General features: G+C 49.1%; 1 protein-coding gene across 1 annotated transcript in view; it reads right to left on the bottom strand.

Annotated features, from left to right (window-relative positions):
* LOC140279323 (uncharacterized) overlaps window positions 1-18,700 on the bottom strand; it is an 85,610-nt gene that overhangs the window by 11,147 nt on the left and 55,763 nt on the right. Inside the window, exons 31-35 of the mRNA XM_072374439.1 lie at window positions 5,713-5,828; window positions 5,432-5,533; window positions 5,151-5,321; window positions 4,896-5,012; window positions 4,265-4,521 (exon numbers count right to left, since the gene is read on the bottom strand). Coding sequence (XP_072230540.1) covers window positions 4,265-4,521; window positions 4,896-5,012; window positions 5,151-5,321; window positions 5,432-5,533; window positions 5,713-5,828 — 763 coding nt within the window. The remainder of the gene's footprint in view (window positions 1-4,264; window positions 4,522-4,895; window positions 5,013-5,150; window positions 5,322-5,431; window positions 5,534-5,712; window positions 5,829-18,700) is intronic.

Genomic DNA, 18,700 nt, shown 5'->3' with positions numbered 1-18,700 from the left:
CAGCTGTTGTTGTGGTTGGTGCAGCAGTTGTTGTGGTTGGTGCAGCAGTTGTAGTGGTTGGTGCCGCAGTTGTAGTTGTTGGTGCAGCTGTTGTTGTGGTTGGTGCCGCAGTTGTAGTTGTTGGTGCCGCAGTTGTAGTGGTTGGTGCCGCAGTTGTAGTGGTTGGTGCCGCAGTTGTAGTGGTTGGTGCCACAGTTGTAGTTGTTGGTGCCGCAGTTGTAGTTGTTGGTGCCGCAGTTGTAGTGGTTGGTGCCGCAGTTGTAGTGGTTGGTGCAGCTGTTGTTGTGGTTGGAGCCGCAGTTGTAGTTGTTGGTGCCGCAGTTGTAGTGGTTGGTGCCGCAGTTGTAGTGGTTGGTGCCGCAGTTGTTGTGGTTGGTGCCGCAGTTGTAGTGGTTGGTGCTGCAGTTGTTGTGGTTGGAGCCGCAGTTGTAGTTGTTGGTGCCGTAGTTGTAGTGGCTGGTGCCGCAGTTGTAGTTGTTGGTGCAGCTGTTGTTGTGGTTGGAGCCGCAGTTGTAGTTGTTGGTGCCGTAGTTGTAGTTGTTGGTGCCGCAGTTGTAGTGGTTGGTGCCGCAGTTGTAGTGGTTGGTGCCGCAGTTGTAGTGGTTGGTGCTGCAGTTGTTGTGGTTGGAGCCGCAGTTGTAGTTGTTGGTGCCGTAGTTGTAGTGGTTGGTGCCGCAGTTGTAGTTGTTGGTGCAGCTGTTGTTGTGGTTGGTGCCGCAGTTGTAGTTGTTGGTGCCGCAGTTGTAGTGGTTGGTGCCGCAGTTGTAGTGGTTGGTGCTGCAGTTGTTGTGGTTGGAGCCGCAGTTGTAGTTGTTGGTGCCGTAGTTGTAGTGGTTGGTGCCGCAGTTGTAGTGGTTGGTGCAGCTGTTGTAGTTGTTGGTGCAGCTGTTGTAGTGGTTGGTGCAATTGTTGTTGTGGTTGGTGCCGCAGTTGTAGTTGTTGGTGCAGCAGTTGTAGTTGTTGGTATCGCAGTTGTAGTGGTTGGTGCAGCTGTTGTAGTGGTTGGAGCAGCAGTTGTAGTTGTTGGTGCCGCAGTTGTTGTGGTTGGTGCCGCAGTTGTAGTTGTTGGTGCCGCAGTTGTAGTGGTTGGAGCCGCAGTTGTAGTTGTTGGTGCAGCTGTTGTTGTGGTTGGTGCCGCAGTTGTAGTGGTTGGAGCCGCAGTTGTAGTTGTTGGTGCCGCAGTTGTAGTGGTTGGTGCAGCTGTTGTTGTGGTTAGTGCAGCAGTTGTAGTGGTTGGTGCAGCTGTTGTAGTTGTTGGTGCAGCTGTTGTAGTTGTTGGTGCCGCAGTTGTAGTGGTTGGTGCAGCTGTTGTAGTTGTTGGTGCAGCTGTTGTTGTGGTTGGTGCCGCAGTTGTAGTTGTTGGTGCCGCAGTTGTAGTGGTTGGTGCAGCTGTTGTTGTGGTTGGTGCAGCAGTTGTAGTTGTTGGTACAGCTGTTGTAGTTGTTGGTGCAGCTGTTGTAGTTGTTGGTGCCGCAGTTGTAGTTGTTGGTGCAGCTGTTGTAGTTGTTGGTGCCGCAGTTGTAGTTGTTGGTGCAGCTGTTGTTGTGGTTGGTGCCGCAGTTGTAGTTGTTTGTGCCGCAGTTGTAGTGGTTGGTGCCGCAGTTGTAGTGGTTGGTGCAGCAGTTGTAGTGGTTGGTGAAGCTGTTGTTGTGGTTGGTGCAGCAGTTGTTGTGGTTGGAGCAGCAGTTGTAGTTGTTGGTGCCGCAGTTGTAGTGGTTGGTGCCGCAGTTGTAGTGGTTGGTGCAGCAGTTGTAGTGGTTGGTGAAGCTGTTGTTGTGGTTGGTGCAGCAGTTGTTGTGGTTGGAGCAGCAGTTGTAGTTGTTGGTGCCACAGTTGTAGTTGTTGGTGCAGCTGTTGTAGTGGTTGGTGCAGCAGTTGTAGTGGTTGGTGCCGCAGTTGTAGTTGTTGGAGCAGCAGTTGTTGTGGTTGGTGCAGCAGTTGTTGTGGTTGGTGCCGCAGTTGTAGTTGTTGGTGCAGCTGTTGTTGTGGTTGGTGCCGCAGTTGTAGTTGTTGGTGCCGCAGTTGTAGTGGTTGGTGCCGCAGTTGTAGTGGTTGGTGCCGCAGTTGTTGTGGTTGGAGCAGCAGTTGTAGTTGTTGGTGCAGCTGTTGTTGTGGTTGGTGCCGCAGTTGTAGTTGTTGGTGCCGCAGTTGTAGTTGTTGGTGCAGCAGTTGTTGTGGTTGGAGCAGCAGTTGTTGTTGTTGGAGCAGCAGTTGTAGTTGTTGGTGCCGCAGTTGTAGTTGTTGGTGCAGCTGTTGTAGTGGTTGGTGCCGCAGTTGTAGTTGTTGGTGCCGCAGTTGTAGTGGTTGGTGTCGCAGTTGTAGTTGTTGGTGTCGCAGTTGTAGTGGTTGGTGCCGCAGTTGTTGTGGTCGGTGCAGCAGTTGTTGTGGTTGGTGCAGCAGTTGTTGTGGTTGGTGCCGCAGTTGTAGTTGTTGGTGCGGCTGTTGTTGTGGTTGGTGCCGCAGTTGTTGTGGTTGGTGCAGCTGTTGTTGTGGTTGGTGCCGCAGTTGTAGTGGTTGGTGCCGCAGTTGTAGTGGTTGGTGCCGCAGTTGTTGTGGTTGGAGCAGCTGTTGTAGTTGTTGGTGCAGCTGTTGTTGTGGTTGGTGCCGCAGTTGTAGTTGTTGGTGCCGCAGTTGTAGTGGTTGGTGCAGCTGTTGTTGTGGTTGGTGCAGCAGTTGTAGTGGTTGGTGCAGCAGTTGTAGTGGTTGGTACAGCTGTTGTAGTTGTTGGTGCCGCAGTTGTTGTGGTTGGAGCAGCAGTTGTAGTGGTTGGTACAGCTGTTGTAGTTGTTGGTGCAGCTGTTGTAGTTGTTGGTGCCGCAGTTGTAGTTGTTGGTGCAGCTGTTGTAGTGGTTGGTGCCGCAGTTGTAGTGGTTGGTGCAGCAGTTGTAGTGGTTGGTGCAGCAGTTGTTGTGGTTGGAGCAGCAGTTGTAGTTGTTGGTGCCGCAGTTGTAGTTGTTGGTGCAGCTGTTGTAGTTGTTGGTGCCGCAGTTGTAGTGGTTGGTGAAGCTGTTGTTGTGGTTGGAGCAGCAGTTGTAGTTGTTGGTGCCGCAGTTGTAGTGGTTGGTGAAGCTGTTGTTGTGGTTGGAGCAGCAGTTGTAGTTGTTGGTGCCGCAGTTGTAGTTGTTGGTGCAGCTGTTGTAGTGGTTGGTGCAGCAGTTGTAGTGGTTGGTGCCGCAGTTGTTGTGGTTGGAGCAGCAGTTGTAGTGGTTGGTACAGCTGTTGTAGTTGTTGGTGCAGCTGTTGTAGTTGTTGGTGCCGCAGTTGTAGTTGTTGGTGCAGCTGTTGTAGTGGTTGGTGCCGCAGTTGTAGTGGTTGGTGCAGCAGTTGTAGTGGTTGGTGCAGCAGTTGTTGTGGTTGGAGCAGCAGTTGTAGTTGTTGGTGCCGCAGTTGTAGTTGTTGGTGCAGCTGTTGTAGTTGTTGGTGCCGCAGTTGTAGTGGTTGGTGAAGCTGTTGTTGTGGTTGGAGCAGCAGTTGTAGTTGTTGGTGCCGCAGTTGTAGTGGTTGGTGAAGCTGTTGTTGTGGTTGGAGCAGCAGTTGTAGTTGTTGGTGCCGCAGTTGTAGTTGTTGGTGCAGCAGTTGTAGTTGTTGGTGCAGCTGTTGTAGTGGTTGGTGCAGCAGTTGTAGTTGTTGGAGCAGCAGTTGTTGTGGTTGGTGCAGCAGTTGTTGTGGTTGGTGCCGCAGTTGTAGTTGTTGGTGCCGCAGTTGTAGTGGTTGGTGCCGCAGTTGTAGTGGTTGGTGCCGCAGTTGTTGTGGTTGGAGCAGCAGTTGTAGTTGTTGGTGCAGCTGTTGTTGTGGTTGGTGCCGCAGTTGTAGTTGTTGGTGCCGCAGTTGTAGTTGTTGGTGCAGCAGTTGTTGTGGTTGGAGCAGCAGTTGTTGTTGTTGGAGCAGCAGATGTAGTTGTTGGTGCCGCAGTTGTAGTTGTTGGTGCAGCTGTTGTAGTGGTTGGTGCCGCAGTTGTAGTTGTTGGTGCCGCAGTTGTAGTGGTTGGTGTCGCAGTTGTAGTTGTTGGTGCCGCAGTTGTTGTGGTCGGTGCAGCAGTTGTTGTGGTTGGTGCAGCAGTTGTTGTGGTTGGTGCCGCAGTTGTAGTTGTTGGTGCAGCTGTTGTTGTGGTTGGTGCCGCAGTTGTTGTGGTTGGTCCAGCTGTTGTTGTGGTTGGTGCCGCAGTTGTAGTGGTTGGTGCCGCAGTTGTAGTGGTTGGAGCAGCAGTTGTAGTTGTTGGTGCAGCTGTTGTTGTGGTTGGTGCTGCAGTTGTAGTTGTTGGTGCCGCAGTTGTAGTTGTTGGTGCAGCAGTTGTTGTGGTTGGAGCAGCAGTTGTGGTGGTTGGAGCAGCAGTTGTGGTGGTTGGAGCAGCAGTTGTTGTTGTCACCTGACTGTTACACAAAGGGGTGGTACAACAGGTCGGTCCACTGCTGATGGTACCAACATTTTCCATGAAAGGTAGAGTACCGAGACTGGTAGCTGCTGCACATGTGTTCTGAGTCACACAGCCCAGTGCTGGATATGTTGTGGATCCATTTGTTACTGAGGATTAAAAAGTAGAGTTTAAACTTTCAAGTTATGTTTTTACAAAAAAATAAAAACAACACAAAACTAGATCAGTGGGTATCGAACACTTTTCAGCTGCTGTGTTGATTTAGAAAATAACAAAACATCTGTCAGAACAGTCACCAGCTGTGCTGAGTATTACAGACTTAAAACAGGTTGAACTTTGTTTAAATTTGTAACTTGTTCGAGAATCTGTCATAAAATCTTCAAAGAAAGAGGATTGTTAAATAACTTTCTTCCACTTGTTGATTTAACAAAACTTTATCGGTGAAATTCGTCTGAAATGTTTTCAGGTGGGAACCAGATTCAAAGATTACATTTTTTAAAAACTTTTCCAGATGAAAACTCACCAGCTGCTTGGATGCAGTTGTCCTCCTCTCCTGAACACTGAATAGCAGCGCTGCATTGAGAGGTGGAAGGGTCACAAACAACACACTGCAGACTGTTAGCTGGCTGAGAAGAAGGGACTGAAACACAGAAGATCAGAACAGTTCATTTCTGGAGGAGAGACGTGTCAAACACCACAGAAAGAAGACAGAATATTGTTTCTTATCACTCTGATGTTTTCTGGTGGTCACAGAGCAGCTTACACTGAGTTTACTTACATGATAGACTTTGTGAGTTGCAGCTGTCTATGTTGTTGCAGCACTCAGCCGATGCTAATGCACTTGCAAACCCCAAGTTGACTGAAAATGTCTGACTGCCTGTGGCTGGACACTGGGAGGATGGAGCACAGTCCTTGAAGATTTGCTGTGCTGTAGATCCAGATGAAGTGGCTGCAGAGTCAAAGTGCAGTTTGTTAATGTTGATGGAAATCACACATAAACTCAGAGAACATTTACTGTCTTTAACTGGATCTTAAAGTAGGACATGAGGATGAAAATACCTGTAATGGCCGCTGTTATACACATTGTCTCTGTGCCACATGTCTTTGGTACTGTGGTTGAACACTGCTGATCTGCACAGGCCTCACAGACCAGGGCTCCAGCTGTAATCAAGAGAATAACAGTGTTTGGAAAAAATCATGTCACATCTTACATATATGTACATGTATATTTATTTATATTTAAAGTTCTCGAAGATTAAAAAGTTAAAATAAAATGATTCTTTAATCTAAGTCTTTATTTTCTAAATAAGCTGCTGTAAAAACGCTGTAAGTGGAGTTACCTGTGCTGGAGAGAGCCCAGATGAGAGTCAGAGTAAGAATCAGCTTCATTGTGATGAGCAGGTGAGAACTGCTGGTCAGTGTTCCTGGATAATGATGCTGCACCTCCCGAGCAGCGCTACAATTTATACGCTGCACATGTGACCTCATGGACTGGGTGTTTTCTCATCCCGACCTTTCAGATACTCTCCTCCCTGTTCTATTGAACCACTGCCAGAATTTAACACACCTTAACACACCTTATATTCGTCAACATGTATTTATGTCAGATGATACACACAAACAACATATAAATAACTTGCATACTCCCGTCCATCCCTCCAGAACAGGTTTTTCAAACATTTTTCTCGCCCTTTTTCTCTTTCTTTCAGCCGCATTGTACATGATGAACTAGAAGTATTGATGACTCCACGTCAGAGTGACGCTCTTTAGATATTTCTGTGGCATTCCTACATCAGTCTTTAGACTTCTATAGATACATTTCTTCCTACCAAATCATGCTGAAAGCATCTGATTGTGTAAATTCTTATTCATATGAGAAAATGTCAAAAAGGGATTTCAGAATATTTTTGCTTTTCATTTTTTCCCTCGTCCTGTCCAGCTTTACTGCAGTAGAATTGTAATCTGAATACTTTTTATGCCAAACAGATTTACTTTGCCAAGGGAAGCTTTATAAATGCAAAGCTCCCCTTGATGCCCATCAACTGCCCATTTATTTATTTTTGTCACAATAGTTAACATGTAATAGTGCCAAACCGTACTGGGGGACGAGGAAAAGTAAAAAAGAAGAAACAGAACAAAAATAGAACAAAAAACCAGACAACCAGCTGCTACACCTGTAAAAACAAAACACACGACAATCCACGGCCTCTGAGGGGAATCCAGCCTTAGAGCCACCAGGAGCACCTGAAAGCAGACAAACAGAGAAAAAACAGACACACAAACAAACAAAAACAAGCTCAAGTAGTGGCAATCGCATACAACACAGCTGTGGATAGATGACCTGAAACCACAGAGAGGGCCAGAAGACCCAGGCCACCAGCAGCCCCCACGGAGCACAGATCCCGGGAAGCCCACCGCAGGGACAACCGCGCATCCACCCAGAAGACTGCAGAGGAAGCCCCCGAAAAGAGCCCCCATAAGCATAGGACAGAGGCCCCCCGGGAGCCAGGGGCAACAGCCCACCGACCCCGCCAGGCCCCAGCCGCCCAGACATGGGCCCTGTACCAGACCCGGGCCCGAGGAGCCCGAGCGCCCCCAAACCCCCCGGCAGAGGCCCCACCCAATACCTGAGAGGGCCAAGGGCCCCAGACAGCCACACAGTGGGCCAGCGCCTGCCCCAGCGCCCCTGGCCAAGTGCCCCGGGACCCAAGTCGGTGAAGTCGCGAGAAGCGTGGGGAGGCAATGCCGCCCCCCCATCGGGAGAAGCACAAGCAGACCAGAGGACAGCAAGTCCCAGACCCAGGCCCAGAAGGTCATCACCACACACACTTGCACATCCCATACATCCACACGTCCTCCCTCCCTCAACTCCGCTGGGGTGTGGCGCAGCGGGCACTCAGGGGGCCAGCAGCCCCCCAGCCACCACAGACCCCGAACCAGCAGAATAACTCATCCTCCTGGCCCCTCCCGCCCCGGGCAGCAACCAGGCAGCAGGGGTGTGGGAAGACCCCTCCCCTCACCCTTCTGGCTCTTCAATATTTTTTAATAGTGAGCGATTAAAACTGAGGGGCAGCCAACCTTGTAGAACTGGGAGCGCGGCCCTCTGGGCAGCCTCCATACCCAAAGAGCCCCGCCACTCAGTGCAAATATCCCCCAAGACCTAATGTGTGTGTGTGTTTGATGAGTAGTAGTCTAAGTTGTAATTAAAAGAGGGGAACTGCAGAGTGCAGTAAAGGGGACCACCTATGTGGCCCCATCCACGACACCCCACAAAAAACACACGCCCCCAAAACCCTACATGTGTGAGTGTGTGCTGTGTGCAGGAGCCAGAAGGGGGAGGGCTATGGGGATATAGACCTGGGGGAGAGAAGCTCCCCCGGAGAGGGCAGCCAGCGACTGGCTGCAATAGGCTCCCCTGTTTCCTGGGACCTGCCACAGGGCAGGAGGGCCTGATGTCCACCAGGCTCGAGGCCTGATGTCAACCAGGCTCGAGGGCCTGATGTCCACCAGGCTCGAGGCCTGATGTCAACCAGGCTCGAGGGCCTGATGTCCACCAGGCTCGAGGCCTGATGTCCACCAGGCTTGAGGCCTGCAGCGACCATATTCAGGGAGCTACGGTACTCCCAGATGGTCCAGGTTTCCCTCTTAGACCTGTTGCCTGTCCGACCCGACCTTGGATAAACGGAACAAAATGGATGGATTGATGGTCATATAAACTAAATTTGTATAAATTACAAGTAAAAGTTTCCATCTTTTTGCTGTTATTGTTTTGAAGTTTTTAGTAAAGACCCTGTAAGCGGAGTAGGTGAGAACTGCGTATGAGCTATCCAGGATTATGATAATGCACCTCCTGAGTAGTACTAAATGTTCGATCCAGCACAATTTATGTTTATGTTTATATTTCTGTATTTATCAGACGCTTTTATCCAAAGCGACTTACAAATGAAGATATAACAGCTTTATAAAAAGCTAACAATAAGCTCCATAGAAGGAACCCAGGAGTCCGACTCTGTCAGAGGGGACAGAGTAGAGATAGGGTGCAGGCATAGAAGGAAGTGCAGAAAGATAAAGTGCAGAGATAGAGGGGGTAGGGAAGTACAAGGTAAGTGCTGGGATAGGAGATGCTCTCTGAAGAGCTGGGTTTTCAGGAGCTTCTTGAAGATAGACAGGGACGCCCCTGTTCTGGTAGCGCTCGGTAGGTCATTCCACCATCGTGGGACGACACATGAACAGAGTTTGGATTGTCTTAGGCGTGGTGTAGGAGCTGCTAGACGACAATCCTGGGACCAACGGAGGGACCCAGTTGGGACAGAAGCCTTTGCAAGAGCATTCAAGTAGATGGGAGCCGTTCCATTAAGCTCTTTGTAGCTAACATCAGGGACTTGAACCTGATGCGGGCGGCTAAGGGCAGCCAGAGGAGCTCAATGAACAGAGGGGGGACGTGTTCTTTTAGGCTGATCCAAGACCAGCCGAGCCGCCGCGTTCTGGACCATCTGCAGAGGTTTCACAGGCTGGAGACCAGTTAGGAAACCAGTTAGGAAACCAGTTAGGAGACCAGTTAGGAGAGCAGTTAGGAGACCAGTTAGGAGACCAGTTAGGAAACCAGTTAGGAAACCAGTTAGGAAACCAGTTAGGAGACCAGTTAGGAAACCAGTTAGGAGACCAGTTAGGAGTCCAGTTAGGAGAGCAGTTAGGAGACCAGTTAGGAAACCAGTTAGGAAACCAGTTAGGAGACCAGTTAGGAGACCAGTTAGGAGAGCGTTGCAGTAGTGAAGGTGGGAGATGACCATGGCCTGCAGCAGGAGCTGGGGGGCATGTTGGGTCAGGTATGGTCTGATCTTTCTTATGTTTAGTAATGCAAAGCGGCTGAACGAGCAACCGAGGTAACGTGATCTTTGAAGGTTAGTTGGTCATCAATCATGACACCCAAGTTTCTAGCAACCTTTGATGGAGCGAGAGATTTACCTGATTGAGTGTATTCTCATCTCTACAACATCGCCATTGAGACACTCTCCTCCTTTTCATCATAGCATGATGAAACAAGTCAACACAGCTAAACAGACGTTTTTTAAGTTCACCAACATATACTTATGTGTCAAAAACTGAAACCCGTTTTCCAGATGGTTCCAGGTCGTTTTTGATGCTCACAGAAAATCATTTCTTGGCTTTTTTTATTTTATTTTATTTTAAAACTTAATTTGCTAATTCAGGTCATGTGACCACAGAAAATTAAACAGATGTTTTTGTTTTGTTCAAGAATGAAATTTGAGTTGAAGTGATCAGTTCCAATGATTTTTCAGGGATACCCTTTGAGTTAGTTTCACCCGACACCAAAGTTTGTGTTTGTCGTCACTAGTTTTAATCATACAGTCCTATAATTAGGATAAATGTGTATTTACATTTCTTTTTCTCGAGATATTCTAAACTTACATTTGAAGTCATATTTTTGAAGTGGACTTTATTTGGAGGATGTCACTTCAACATCATATATGTTAGAAATGGTCAAAATCTAACATGTATCCAGTCAATATTTGTTCAATTAAAGTATTCCTCTGTATTAATGAAGAAATTTAAGAAAAAGGAAAACTGTATTTCTGATCCCATGGCTGGGGTACTTAAATTCATCCTGTTTAGATAAAGAGTAAGTAATATTGTTTTATAGAAAATACAAATGGAAATAAATGCAGAACCCAACGTATAAAATTGTAAAATTATGTGGAAATAATGCTTTATAAGGAATTTCATAAATGAATTCAATAAAACTGAATAAATCTTATTTATGAATCATTTGTCCACATGAATGACAACATTCTGCCTGACATACACAAAATGTCCAAAAAGGGATGATCTGAAAGGACTTGATCTTTATTAAAATATGATCAATAGAAGTAAAGACAGCAATGAAGACAAAGTATGATAAACACAGAGAAGGAGATAAATAAATAAATAAATATGTTGATAATGATAACAGTTATAATTTTACTTATTAGTAGTATAATAATAAATACAAAGAAAAGAAATTGCAAAGTTCAAACATTTCCTTCATTTTCCAAAAGATTAAAAATATCAAAACAACTATAATTAAACAAATATTCTAAATAACATTTCTGAATAATGAGTGCATAAAGAAAATAAAGAAATGTTCCCTGACTTTTTCAATTATTTTCCTTTAAAACCTTTTAATAACATGTATATTGTTCAATTTTTCTATCAAATAAAGATGAAAGGGAAATTGTTTGTTGGTTTACTAGCAGAAAAAGATAAAAAGTCCAAGCAGCAGGTGGAGCACGCCCAGTCTGATGGAACATGCATTACTGGTAGTTGTTGTACTGGTGATTGGTGCAGCATTTGTGGGGATTGCTGCAGCAGCAGTTGTAGTGGTTGGTGCAGCTGTTGTGGTGGTTGGTGCTGCAGTTGTTGTGGTTGGTGCAGCAGTTGTGGTGGTTGCTGCAACAGTTGCGGTGGATGGTGTAGCAATTGTGGTGGTTGGTGCATCAGTTGTGGTGGTTGGTGCAGCGGTTGTGGTGGTTGGAGCATCAGTTATTGTAGTTGGTGCAGCTGTTGTGGTGGTTGCTGCAACAGTTGCGGTGGATGGTGTAGCAATTGTGGTGGATGGTGTAGCAATTGTGGTGGATGGTGTAGCAATTGTGGTGGTTGGTGCAGCAGCTGTGGTGGTTGGTGCAGCAGTTGTGGTGGTTGGTGCAGCGGTTGTGGTGGTTGGAGCATCAGTTATTGTAGTTGGTGCAGCTGTTGTGGTGGTTGCTGCAACAGTTGCGGTGGATGGTGTAGCAATTGTGGTGGTTGGTGCAGTGCTAGTGGTGGTTGGTGCAGCTGTTGTGATGGCTGCTGCAGCAGTTTTGGTGGTTGGTGCAGCTGTTGTGGTGGTTGGTGCTGCAGTTGTTGTGGTTGGTGCAGCAGTTGTGGTGGTTGCTGCAACAGTTGCGGTGGATGGTGTAGCAATTGTGGTGGTTGGTGCATCAGTTGTGGTGGTTGGTGCAGCGGTTGTGGTGGTTGGAGCATCAGTTATTGTAGTTGGTGCAGCTGTTGTGGTGGTTGCTGCAACAGTTGCGGTGGATGGTGTAGCAATTGTGGTGGATGGTGTAGCAATTGTGGTGGATGGTGTAGCAATTGTGGTGGTTGGTGCAGCAGCTGTGGTGGTTGGTGCAGCAGTTGTGGTGGTTGGTGCAGCGGTTGTGGTGGTTGGAGCATCAGTTATTGTAGTTGGTGCAGCTGTTGTGGTGGTTGCTGCAACAGTTGCGGTGGATGGTGTAGCAATTGTGGTGGTTGGTGCAGTGCTAGTGGTGGTTGGTGCAGCTGTTGTGATGGCTGCTGCAGCAGTTTTGGTGGTTGGTGCAGCAGTTGTTGTGGTTGGAGCCGCAGTTGTTGTGGTTGGTGCAGCAGTTGTGGTGGTTGGTGCAGTGCTAGTGGTGGTTGGTGCAGTGCTAGTGGTGGTTGGTGCAGCTGTTGTGATGGCTGCTGCAGCAGTTTTGGTGGTTGGTGCAGCTGTTGTGGTGGTTGGTGCTGCAGTTGTTGTGGTTGGTGCAGCAGTTGTGGTGGTTGGTGCAGCGGTTGTGGTGGTTGGAGCATCAGTTATTGTAGTTGGTGCAGCTGTTGTGGTGGTTGCTGCAACAGTTGCGGTGGATGGTGTAGCAATTGTGGTGGTTGGTGCAGTGCTAGTGGTGGTTGGTGCAGCTGTTGTGATGGCTGCTGCAGCAGTTTTGGTGGTTGGTGCAGCAGTTGTAGTTGTTGGTGCAGCTGTTGTTGTGGTTGCAGCCGCAGTTGTAGTTGTTGGTGCAGCAGTTGTAGTTGTTGGTGCAGCAGTTGTTGTGGTTGCAGCAGCAGTTGTTGTGGTTGCAGCAGCAGTTGTAGTTGTTGGTGCAGCAGTTGTAGTTGTTGGTGCAGCAGTTGTAGTTGTTGGTGCAGCAGTTGTAGTTGTTGGTGCAGCAGTTGTAGTTGTTGGTGCAGCAGTTGTAGTTGTTGGTGCAGCAGTTGTAGTTGTTGGTGCAGCAGTTGTAGTTGTTGGTGCAGCAGTTGTTGTGGTTGCAGCCGCAGTTGTTGTGGTTGCAGCCGCAGTTGTAGTTGTTGGTGCAGCAGTTGTAGTTGTTGGTGCAGCAGTTGTAGTTGTTGGTGCAGCAGTTGTAGTTGTTGGTGCCGCAGTTGTAGTTGTTGGAGCCGCAGTTGTAGTTGTTGGTGCAGCAGTTGTAGTTGTTGGTGCAGCTGTTGTAGTTGTTGGTGCAGCAGTTGTAGTTGTTGGTGCAGCAGTTGTAGTTGTTGGAGCCGCAGTTGTAGTTGTTGGTGCAGCAGTTGTAGTTGTTGGTGCAGCAGTTGTAGTTGTTGGTGCAGCAGTTGTAGTTGTTGGTGCAGCAGTTGTAGTTGTTGGAGCCGCAGTTGTAGTTGTTGGTGCAGCAGTTGTAGTTGTTGGTGCAGCAGTTGTAGTTGTTGGTGCAGCAGTTGTAGTTGTTGGTGCAGCAGTTGTAGTTGTTGGTGCAGCTGTTGTTGTGGTTGGTGCAGCTGTTGTTGTGGTTGGTGCAGCTGTTGTTGTGGTTGGAGCTGCAGTTGTAGTTGTTGGTGCAGCTGTTGTAGTGGTTGGAGCCGCAGTTGTAGTTGTTGGTGCAGCAGTTGTAGTTGTTGGTGCAGCAGTTGTTGTGGTTGCAGCAGCAGTTGTAGTTGTTGGTGCCGCAGTTGTAGTTGTTGGTGCCGCAGTTGTAGTTGTTGGTGCAGCTGTTGTTGTGGTTGGTGCCGCAGTTGTAGTTGTTGGTGCAGCAGTTGTAGTTGTTGGTGCAGCTGTTGTTGTGGTTGGTGCAGCTGTTGTTGTGGTTGGTGTCACAGTTGTTGTGGTTGGTGCAGCAGTTGTAGTGGTTGGTGCCGCAGTTGTAGTGGTTGGTGCCACAGTTGTAGTTGTTGGTGCAGCTGTTGTTGTGGTTTGAGCAGCAGTTGTTGTGGTTGGTGTCACAGTTGTTGTGGTTGGTGCAGCAGTTGTAGTGGTTGGTGCCGCAGTTGTAGTGGTTGGTGCCGCAGTTGTAGTGGTTGGTGCAGCAGTTGTTGTGGTTGGAGCCGCAGTTGTAGTTGTTGGTGCAGCTGTTGTTGTGGTTGGTGCAGCTGTTGTTGTGGTTGGTGCAGCTGTTGTTGTGGTTGGAGCCGCAGTTGTTGTGGTTGGTGCAGCTGTTGTTGTGGTTGGTGCAGCAGTTGTTGTGGTTGGTGCAGCAGTTGTAGTTGTTGGTGCAGCAGTTGTAGTTGTTGGTGCAGCTGTTGTTGTGGTTGGAGCAGCAGTTGTAGTTGTTGGTGCCACAGTTGTAGTTGTTGGTGCAGCTGTTGTTGTGGTTGGAGCAGCAGTTGTTGTGGTTGGTGCAGCAGTTGTAGTTGTTGGTGCCGCAGTTGTAGTTGTTGGTGCAGCTGTTGTTGTGGTTGGTGCCGCAGTTGTAGTTGTTGGTGCAGCAGTTGTAGTTGTTGGTGCAGCTGTTGTTGTGGTTGGTGCAGCTGTTGTTGTGGTTGGTGCAGCAGTTGTAGTTGTTGGTGCCACAGTTGTAGTTGTTGGTGCAGCTGTTGTTGTGGTTGGAGCAGCTGTTGTTGTGGTTGGTGCAGCAGTTGTTGTGGTTGGTGCAGCAGTTGTAGTTGTTGGTGCAGCTGTTGTTGTGGTTGGAGCAGCAGTTGTAGTTGTTGGTGCCACAGTTGTAGTTGTTGGTGCAGCTGTTGTTGTGGTTGGAGCAGCAGTTGTTGTGGTTGGTGTCACAGTTGTTGTGGTTGGTGCAGCAGTTGTAGTGGTTGGTGCCGCAGTTGTAGTGGTTGGTGCAGCAGTTGTAGTGGTTGGTGCAGCAGTTGTTGTGGTTGGAGCCGCAGTTGTAGTTGTTGGTGCAGCTGTTGTTGTGGTTGGTGCAGCTGTTGTTGTGGTTGGAGCCGCAGTTGTTGTGGTTGGAGCCGCAGTTGTAGTTGTTGGTGCAGCAGTTGTAGTTGTTGGTGCAGCTGTTGTTGTGGTTGGTGCAGCAGTTGTTGTGGTTGGAGCCGCAGTTGTAGTTGTTGGTGCAGCAGTTGTAGTTGTTGGTGCAGCTGTTGTTGTGGTTGGTGCAGCTGTTGTTGTGGTTGGAGCCGCAGTTGTAGTTGTTGGTGCAGCAGTTGTTGTGGTTGCAGCCGCAGTTGTAGTTGTTGGTGCAGCAGTTGTTGTGGTTGGAGCCGCAGTTGTAGTTGTTGGTGCAGCAGTTGTAGTTGTTGGTGCAGCTGTTGTTGTGGTTGGTGCAGCTGTTGTTGTGGTTGGAGCCGCAGTTGTAGTTGTTGGTGCAGCAGTTGTTGTGGTTGCAGCCGCAGTTGTAGTTGTTGGTGCCGCAGTTGTAGTTGTTGGTGCTGCAGTTGTAGTTGTTGGTGCAGCAGTTGTAGTTGTTGGTGCAGCAGTTGTAGTTGTTGGTGCAGCAGTTGTTGTGGGTGCAGCAGTTGTAGTTGTTGGTGCAGCAGTTGTAGTTGTTGGTGCAGCTGTTGTTGTGGTTGCAGCCGCAGTTGTAGTTGTTGGTGCAGCTGTTGTTGTGGTTGGTGCAGCTGTTGTTGTGGTTGGTGCAGCTGTTGTTGTGGTTGGAGCTGCAGTTGTAGTTGTTGGTGCAGCTGTTGTTGTGGTTGGTGCAGCAGTTGTAGTTGTTGGTGCCACAGTTGTAGTGGTTGGTGCAGCTGTTGTTGTGGTTGGTGCAGCTGTTGTTGTGGTTGGTGCAGCTGTTGTTGTGGTTGGTGCAGCAGTTGTAGTTGTTGGTGCCGCAGTTGTAGTTGTTGGTGCCGCAGTTGTAGTTGTTGGTGCAGCAGTTGTAGTTGTTGGTGCAGCAGTTGTAGTTGTTGGTGCAGCAGTTGTAGTTGTTGGTGCAGCAGTTGTTGTGGTTGGAGCCGCAGTTGTAGTTGTTGGTGCAGCTTTTGTTGTGGTTGGTGCAGCAGTTGTTGTGGTTGGAGCAGCAGTTGTAGTTGTTGGTGCCACAGTTGTAGTTGTTGGTGCAGCTGTTGTTGTGGTTGGTGCAGCTGTTGTTGTGGTTGGTGCAGCTGTTGTTGTGGTTGGAGCCGCAGTTGTAGTTGTTGGTGCAGCAGTTGTTGTGGTTGCAGCCGCAGTTGTAGTTGTTGGTGCCGCAGTTGTAGTTGTTGGTGCAGCTGTTGTTGTGGTTGGTGCAGCTGTTGTTGTGGTTGGTGCAGCTGTTGTTGTGGTTGGTGCAGCTGTTGTTGTGGTTGGTGCAGCTGTTGTTGTGGTTGGAGCCACAGTTGTAGTTGTTGGTGCAGCAGTTGTAGTTGTTGGTGCAGCTGTTGTTGTGGTTGGTGCAGCTGTTGTTGTGGTTGGTGCAGCTGTTGTTGTGGTTGGAGCCGCAGTTGTAGTTGTTGGTGCAGCTGTTGTAGTGGTTGGAGCCGCTGTTGTAGTTGTTGGTGCAGCTGTTGTTGTGGTTGGTGCAGCAGTTGTTGTTGGAGCAGCTGTTGTTGTGGTTGGTGCAGCAGTTGTAGTTGTTGGTGCAGCAGTTGTAGATGTTGGTGCAGCAGTTGTAGTTGTTGGTGCAGCAGTTGTAGTTGTTGGTGCAGCTGTTGTTGTGGTTGGTGCAGCAGTTGTAGTTGTTTGTGCAGCAGTTGTTGTGGTTGGAGCAGCAGTTGTTGTGGTTGGTGCAGCAGTTGTTGTTGGAGCAGCTGTTGTTGTGGTTGGTGCAGCTGTTGTTGTGGTTGGAGCAGCAGTTGTTGTGGTTGGTGCAGCAGTTGTTGTGGTTGGAGCAGCTGTTGTTGTGGTTGGTGCAGCTGTTGTTGTGGTTGGTGCAGCAGTTGTAGTTGTTTGTGCAGCAGTTGTAGTTGTTGGTGCCGCAGTTGTAGTTGTTGGTGCAGCAGTTGTAGTTGTTGGTGCCACAGTTGGAGTTGTTGGTGCAGCTGTTGTTGTTGGAGCAGCTGTTGTTGTGGTTTGTGCAGCAGTTGTAGTTGTTGGTGCAGCAGTTGTAGTTGTTGGTGCAGCAGTTGTTGTGGTTGGTGCAGCTGTTGTTGTGGTTGGTGCAGCTGTTGTTGTGGTTGGAGCCGCAGTTGTAGTTGTTGGTGCAGCAGTTGTTGTGGTTGCAGCCGCAGTTGTAGTTGTTGGTGCCGCAGTTGTAGTTGTTGGTGCAGCAGTTGTAGTTGTTGGTGCAGCAGTTGTAGTTGTTGGTGCAGCTGTTGTTGTGGTTGGTGCAGCTGTTGTTGTGGTTGGTGCAGCTGTTGTTGTGGTTGGTGCAGCTGTTGTTGTGGTTGGAGCCACAGTTGTAGTTGTTGGTGCAGCAGTTGTAGTTGTTGGTGCAGCTGTTGTTGTGGTTGGTGCAGCTGTTGTTGTGGTTGGTGCAGCTGTTGTTGTGGTTGGAGCCGCAGTTGTAGTTGTTGGTGCAGCTGTTGTAGTGGTTGGAGCCGCTGTTGTAGTTGTTGGTGCAGCTGTTGTTGTGGTTGGTGCAGCAGTTGTTGTGGTTGGTGCAGCAGTTGTTGTTGGAGCAGCTGTTGTTGTGGTTGGTGCAGCAGTTGTAGTTGTTGGTGCAGCAGTTGTAGTTGTTGGTGCAGCAGTTGTAGTTGTTGGTGCAGCAGTTGTAGTTGTTGGTGCAGCTGTTGTTGTGGTTGGTGCAGCAGTTGTAGTTGTTTGTGCAGCAGTTGTTGTGGTTGGAGCAGCAGTTGTTGTGGTTGATGCAGCTGTTGTTGTGGTTGGTGCAGCAGTTGTTGTGGTTGGAGCAGCTGTTGTTGTGGTTGGTGCAGCTGTTGTTGTGGTTGGTGCAGCAGTTGTTGTGGGTGGAGCTGCAGTTGTAGTTGTTGGTGCAGCAGTTGTTGTGGTTGGTGCAGCAGTTGTAGTGGTTGGTGCAGCTGTTGTTGTGGTTGGAGCCGCAGTTGTAGTGGTTGGTGCAGCTGTTGTTGTGGTTGGAGCCGCAGTTGTTGTGGTTGGAGCCGCAGTTGTTGTGGTTGGAGCCGCAGTTGTTGTGGTTGGAGCAGCAGTTGTAGTTGTTGGTGCAGCTGTTGTTGTGGTTAGTGTCACAGTTGTTGTGGTTGGTGCAGCAGTTGTAGTGGTTGGTGCCGCAGTTGTAGTTGTTGGTGCAGCTGTTGTTGTGGTTGGTGCAGCAGTTGTTGTGGTTGGAGCCGCAGTTGTAGTTGTTGGTGCAGCTGTTGTTGTGGTTGGTGCAGCTGTTGTTGTGGTTGGTGCAGCAGTTGTTGTGGTTGGAGCAGCAGTTGTTGTGGTTGGAGCCGCAGTTGTAGTTGTTGGTGCAGCTGTTGTTGTGGTCGTTGCAGCAGTTGTTGTGGTTGGAGCAGCTGTTGTAGTTGTTGGTGCCGCAGTTGTAGTTGTTGGTGCCGCAGTTGTAGTTGTTGGTGCCGCAGTTGTAGTTGTTGGTGCCACACTTGTAGTTGTTGGTGCAGCAGTTGTAGTTGTTGGTGCAGCAGTTGTTGTGGTTGGAGCCACAGTTGTAGTTGTTGGTGCCGCAGTTGTAGTTGTTGGTGCAGCTGTTGTTGTGGTTGGTGCCGCAGTTGTAGTTGTTGGTGCCGCAGTTGTAGTGGTTGGTGCCGCAGTTGTTGTGGTTGGAGCCGCAGTTGTTGTGGTTGGAGCCGCAGTTGTAGTTGTTGGTGCAGCTGTTGTAGTGGTTGGTGCAGCTGTTGTTGTGGTTGGTGCCGCAGTTGTAGTTGTTGGTGCAGCAGTTGTAGTTGTTGGTGCCGCAGTTGTTGTGGTTGGTGCAGCAGTTGTTGTGGTTGGAGCCGCAGTTGTAGTTGTTGGTGCAGCTGTTGTTGTGGTTGGTGCAGCAGTTGTTGTGGTTGGAGCCGCAGTTGTAGTTGTTGGTGCAGCTGTTGTTGTGGTTGGTGCAGCAGTTGTTGTGGTTGGTGCCGCAGTTGTAGTTGTTGGTGCCGCAGTTGTAGTTGTTGGTGCCGCAGTTGTAGTTGTTGGTGCAGCTGTTGTTGTGGTTGGTGCAGCAGTTGTTGTGGTTGGAGCAGCAGTTGTAGTTGTTGGTGCCGCAGTTGTAGTTGTTGGTGCAGCTGTTGTTGTGGTTGGTGCAGCAGTTGTTGTGGTTGGAGCCGCAGTTGTAGTTGTTGGTGCAGCTGTTGTTGTGGTTGGTGCAGCTGTTGTTGTGGTTGGTGCAGCAGTTGTTGTGGTTGGTGCCGCAGTTGTAGTTGTTGGTGCCGCAGTTGTAGTTGTTGGTGCAGCTGTTGTTGTGGTTGGTGCAGCAGTTGTTGTGGTTGGTGCAGCAGTTGTTGTGGTTGGAGCAGCAGTTGTAGTTGTTGGTGCCGCAGTTGTAGTTGTTGGTGCCACAGTTGTAGTTGTTGGTGCAGCTGTTGTTGTGGTTGGTGCAGCAGTTGTTGTGGTTGGTGCAGCAGTTGTTGTGGTTGGAGCAGCAGTTGTAGTTGTTG

This window comes from Leuresthes tenuis, unplaced genomic scaffold, assembly GCF_036924035.1.
Source record: "Leuresthes tenuis unplaced genomic scaffold, fLeuTen1.0.hap1 SCAF_21, whole genome shotgun sequence".
In the NCBI taxonomy this organism is placed as follows: Eukaryota; Metazoa; Chordata; class Actinopteri; order Atheriniformes; family Atherinopsidae; genus Leuresthes; species Leuresthes tenuis.
The sequence above is the reverse complement of the archived record's forward strand: the minus strand, read 5'-3'. Positions and strand labels throughout refer to the sequence as shown.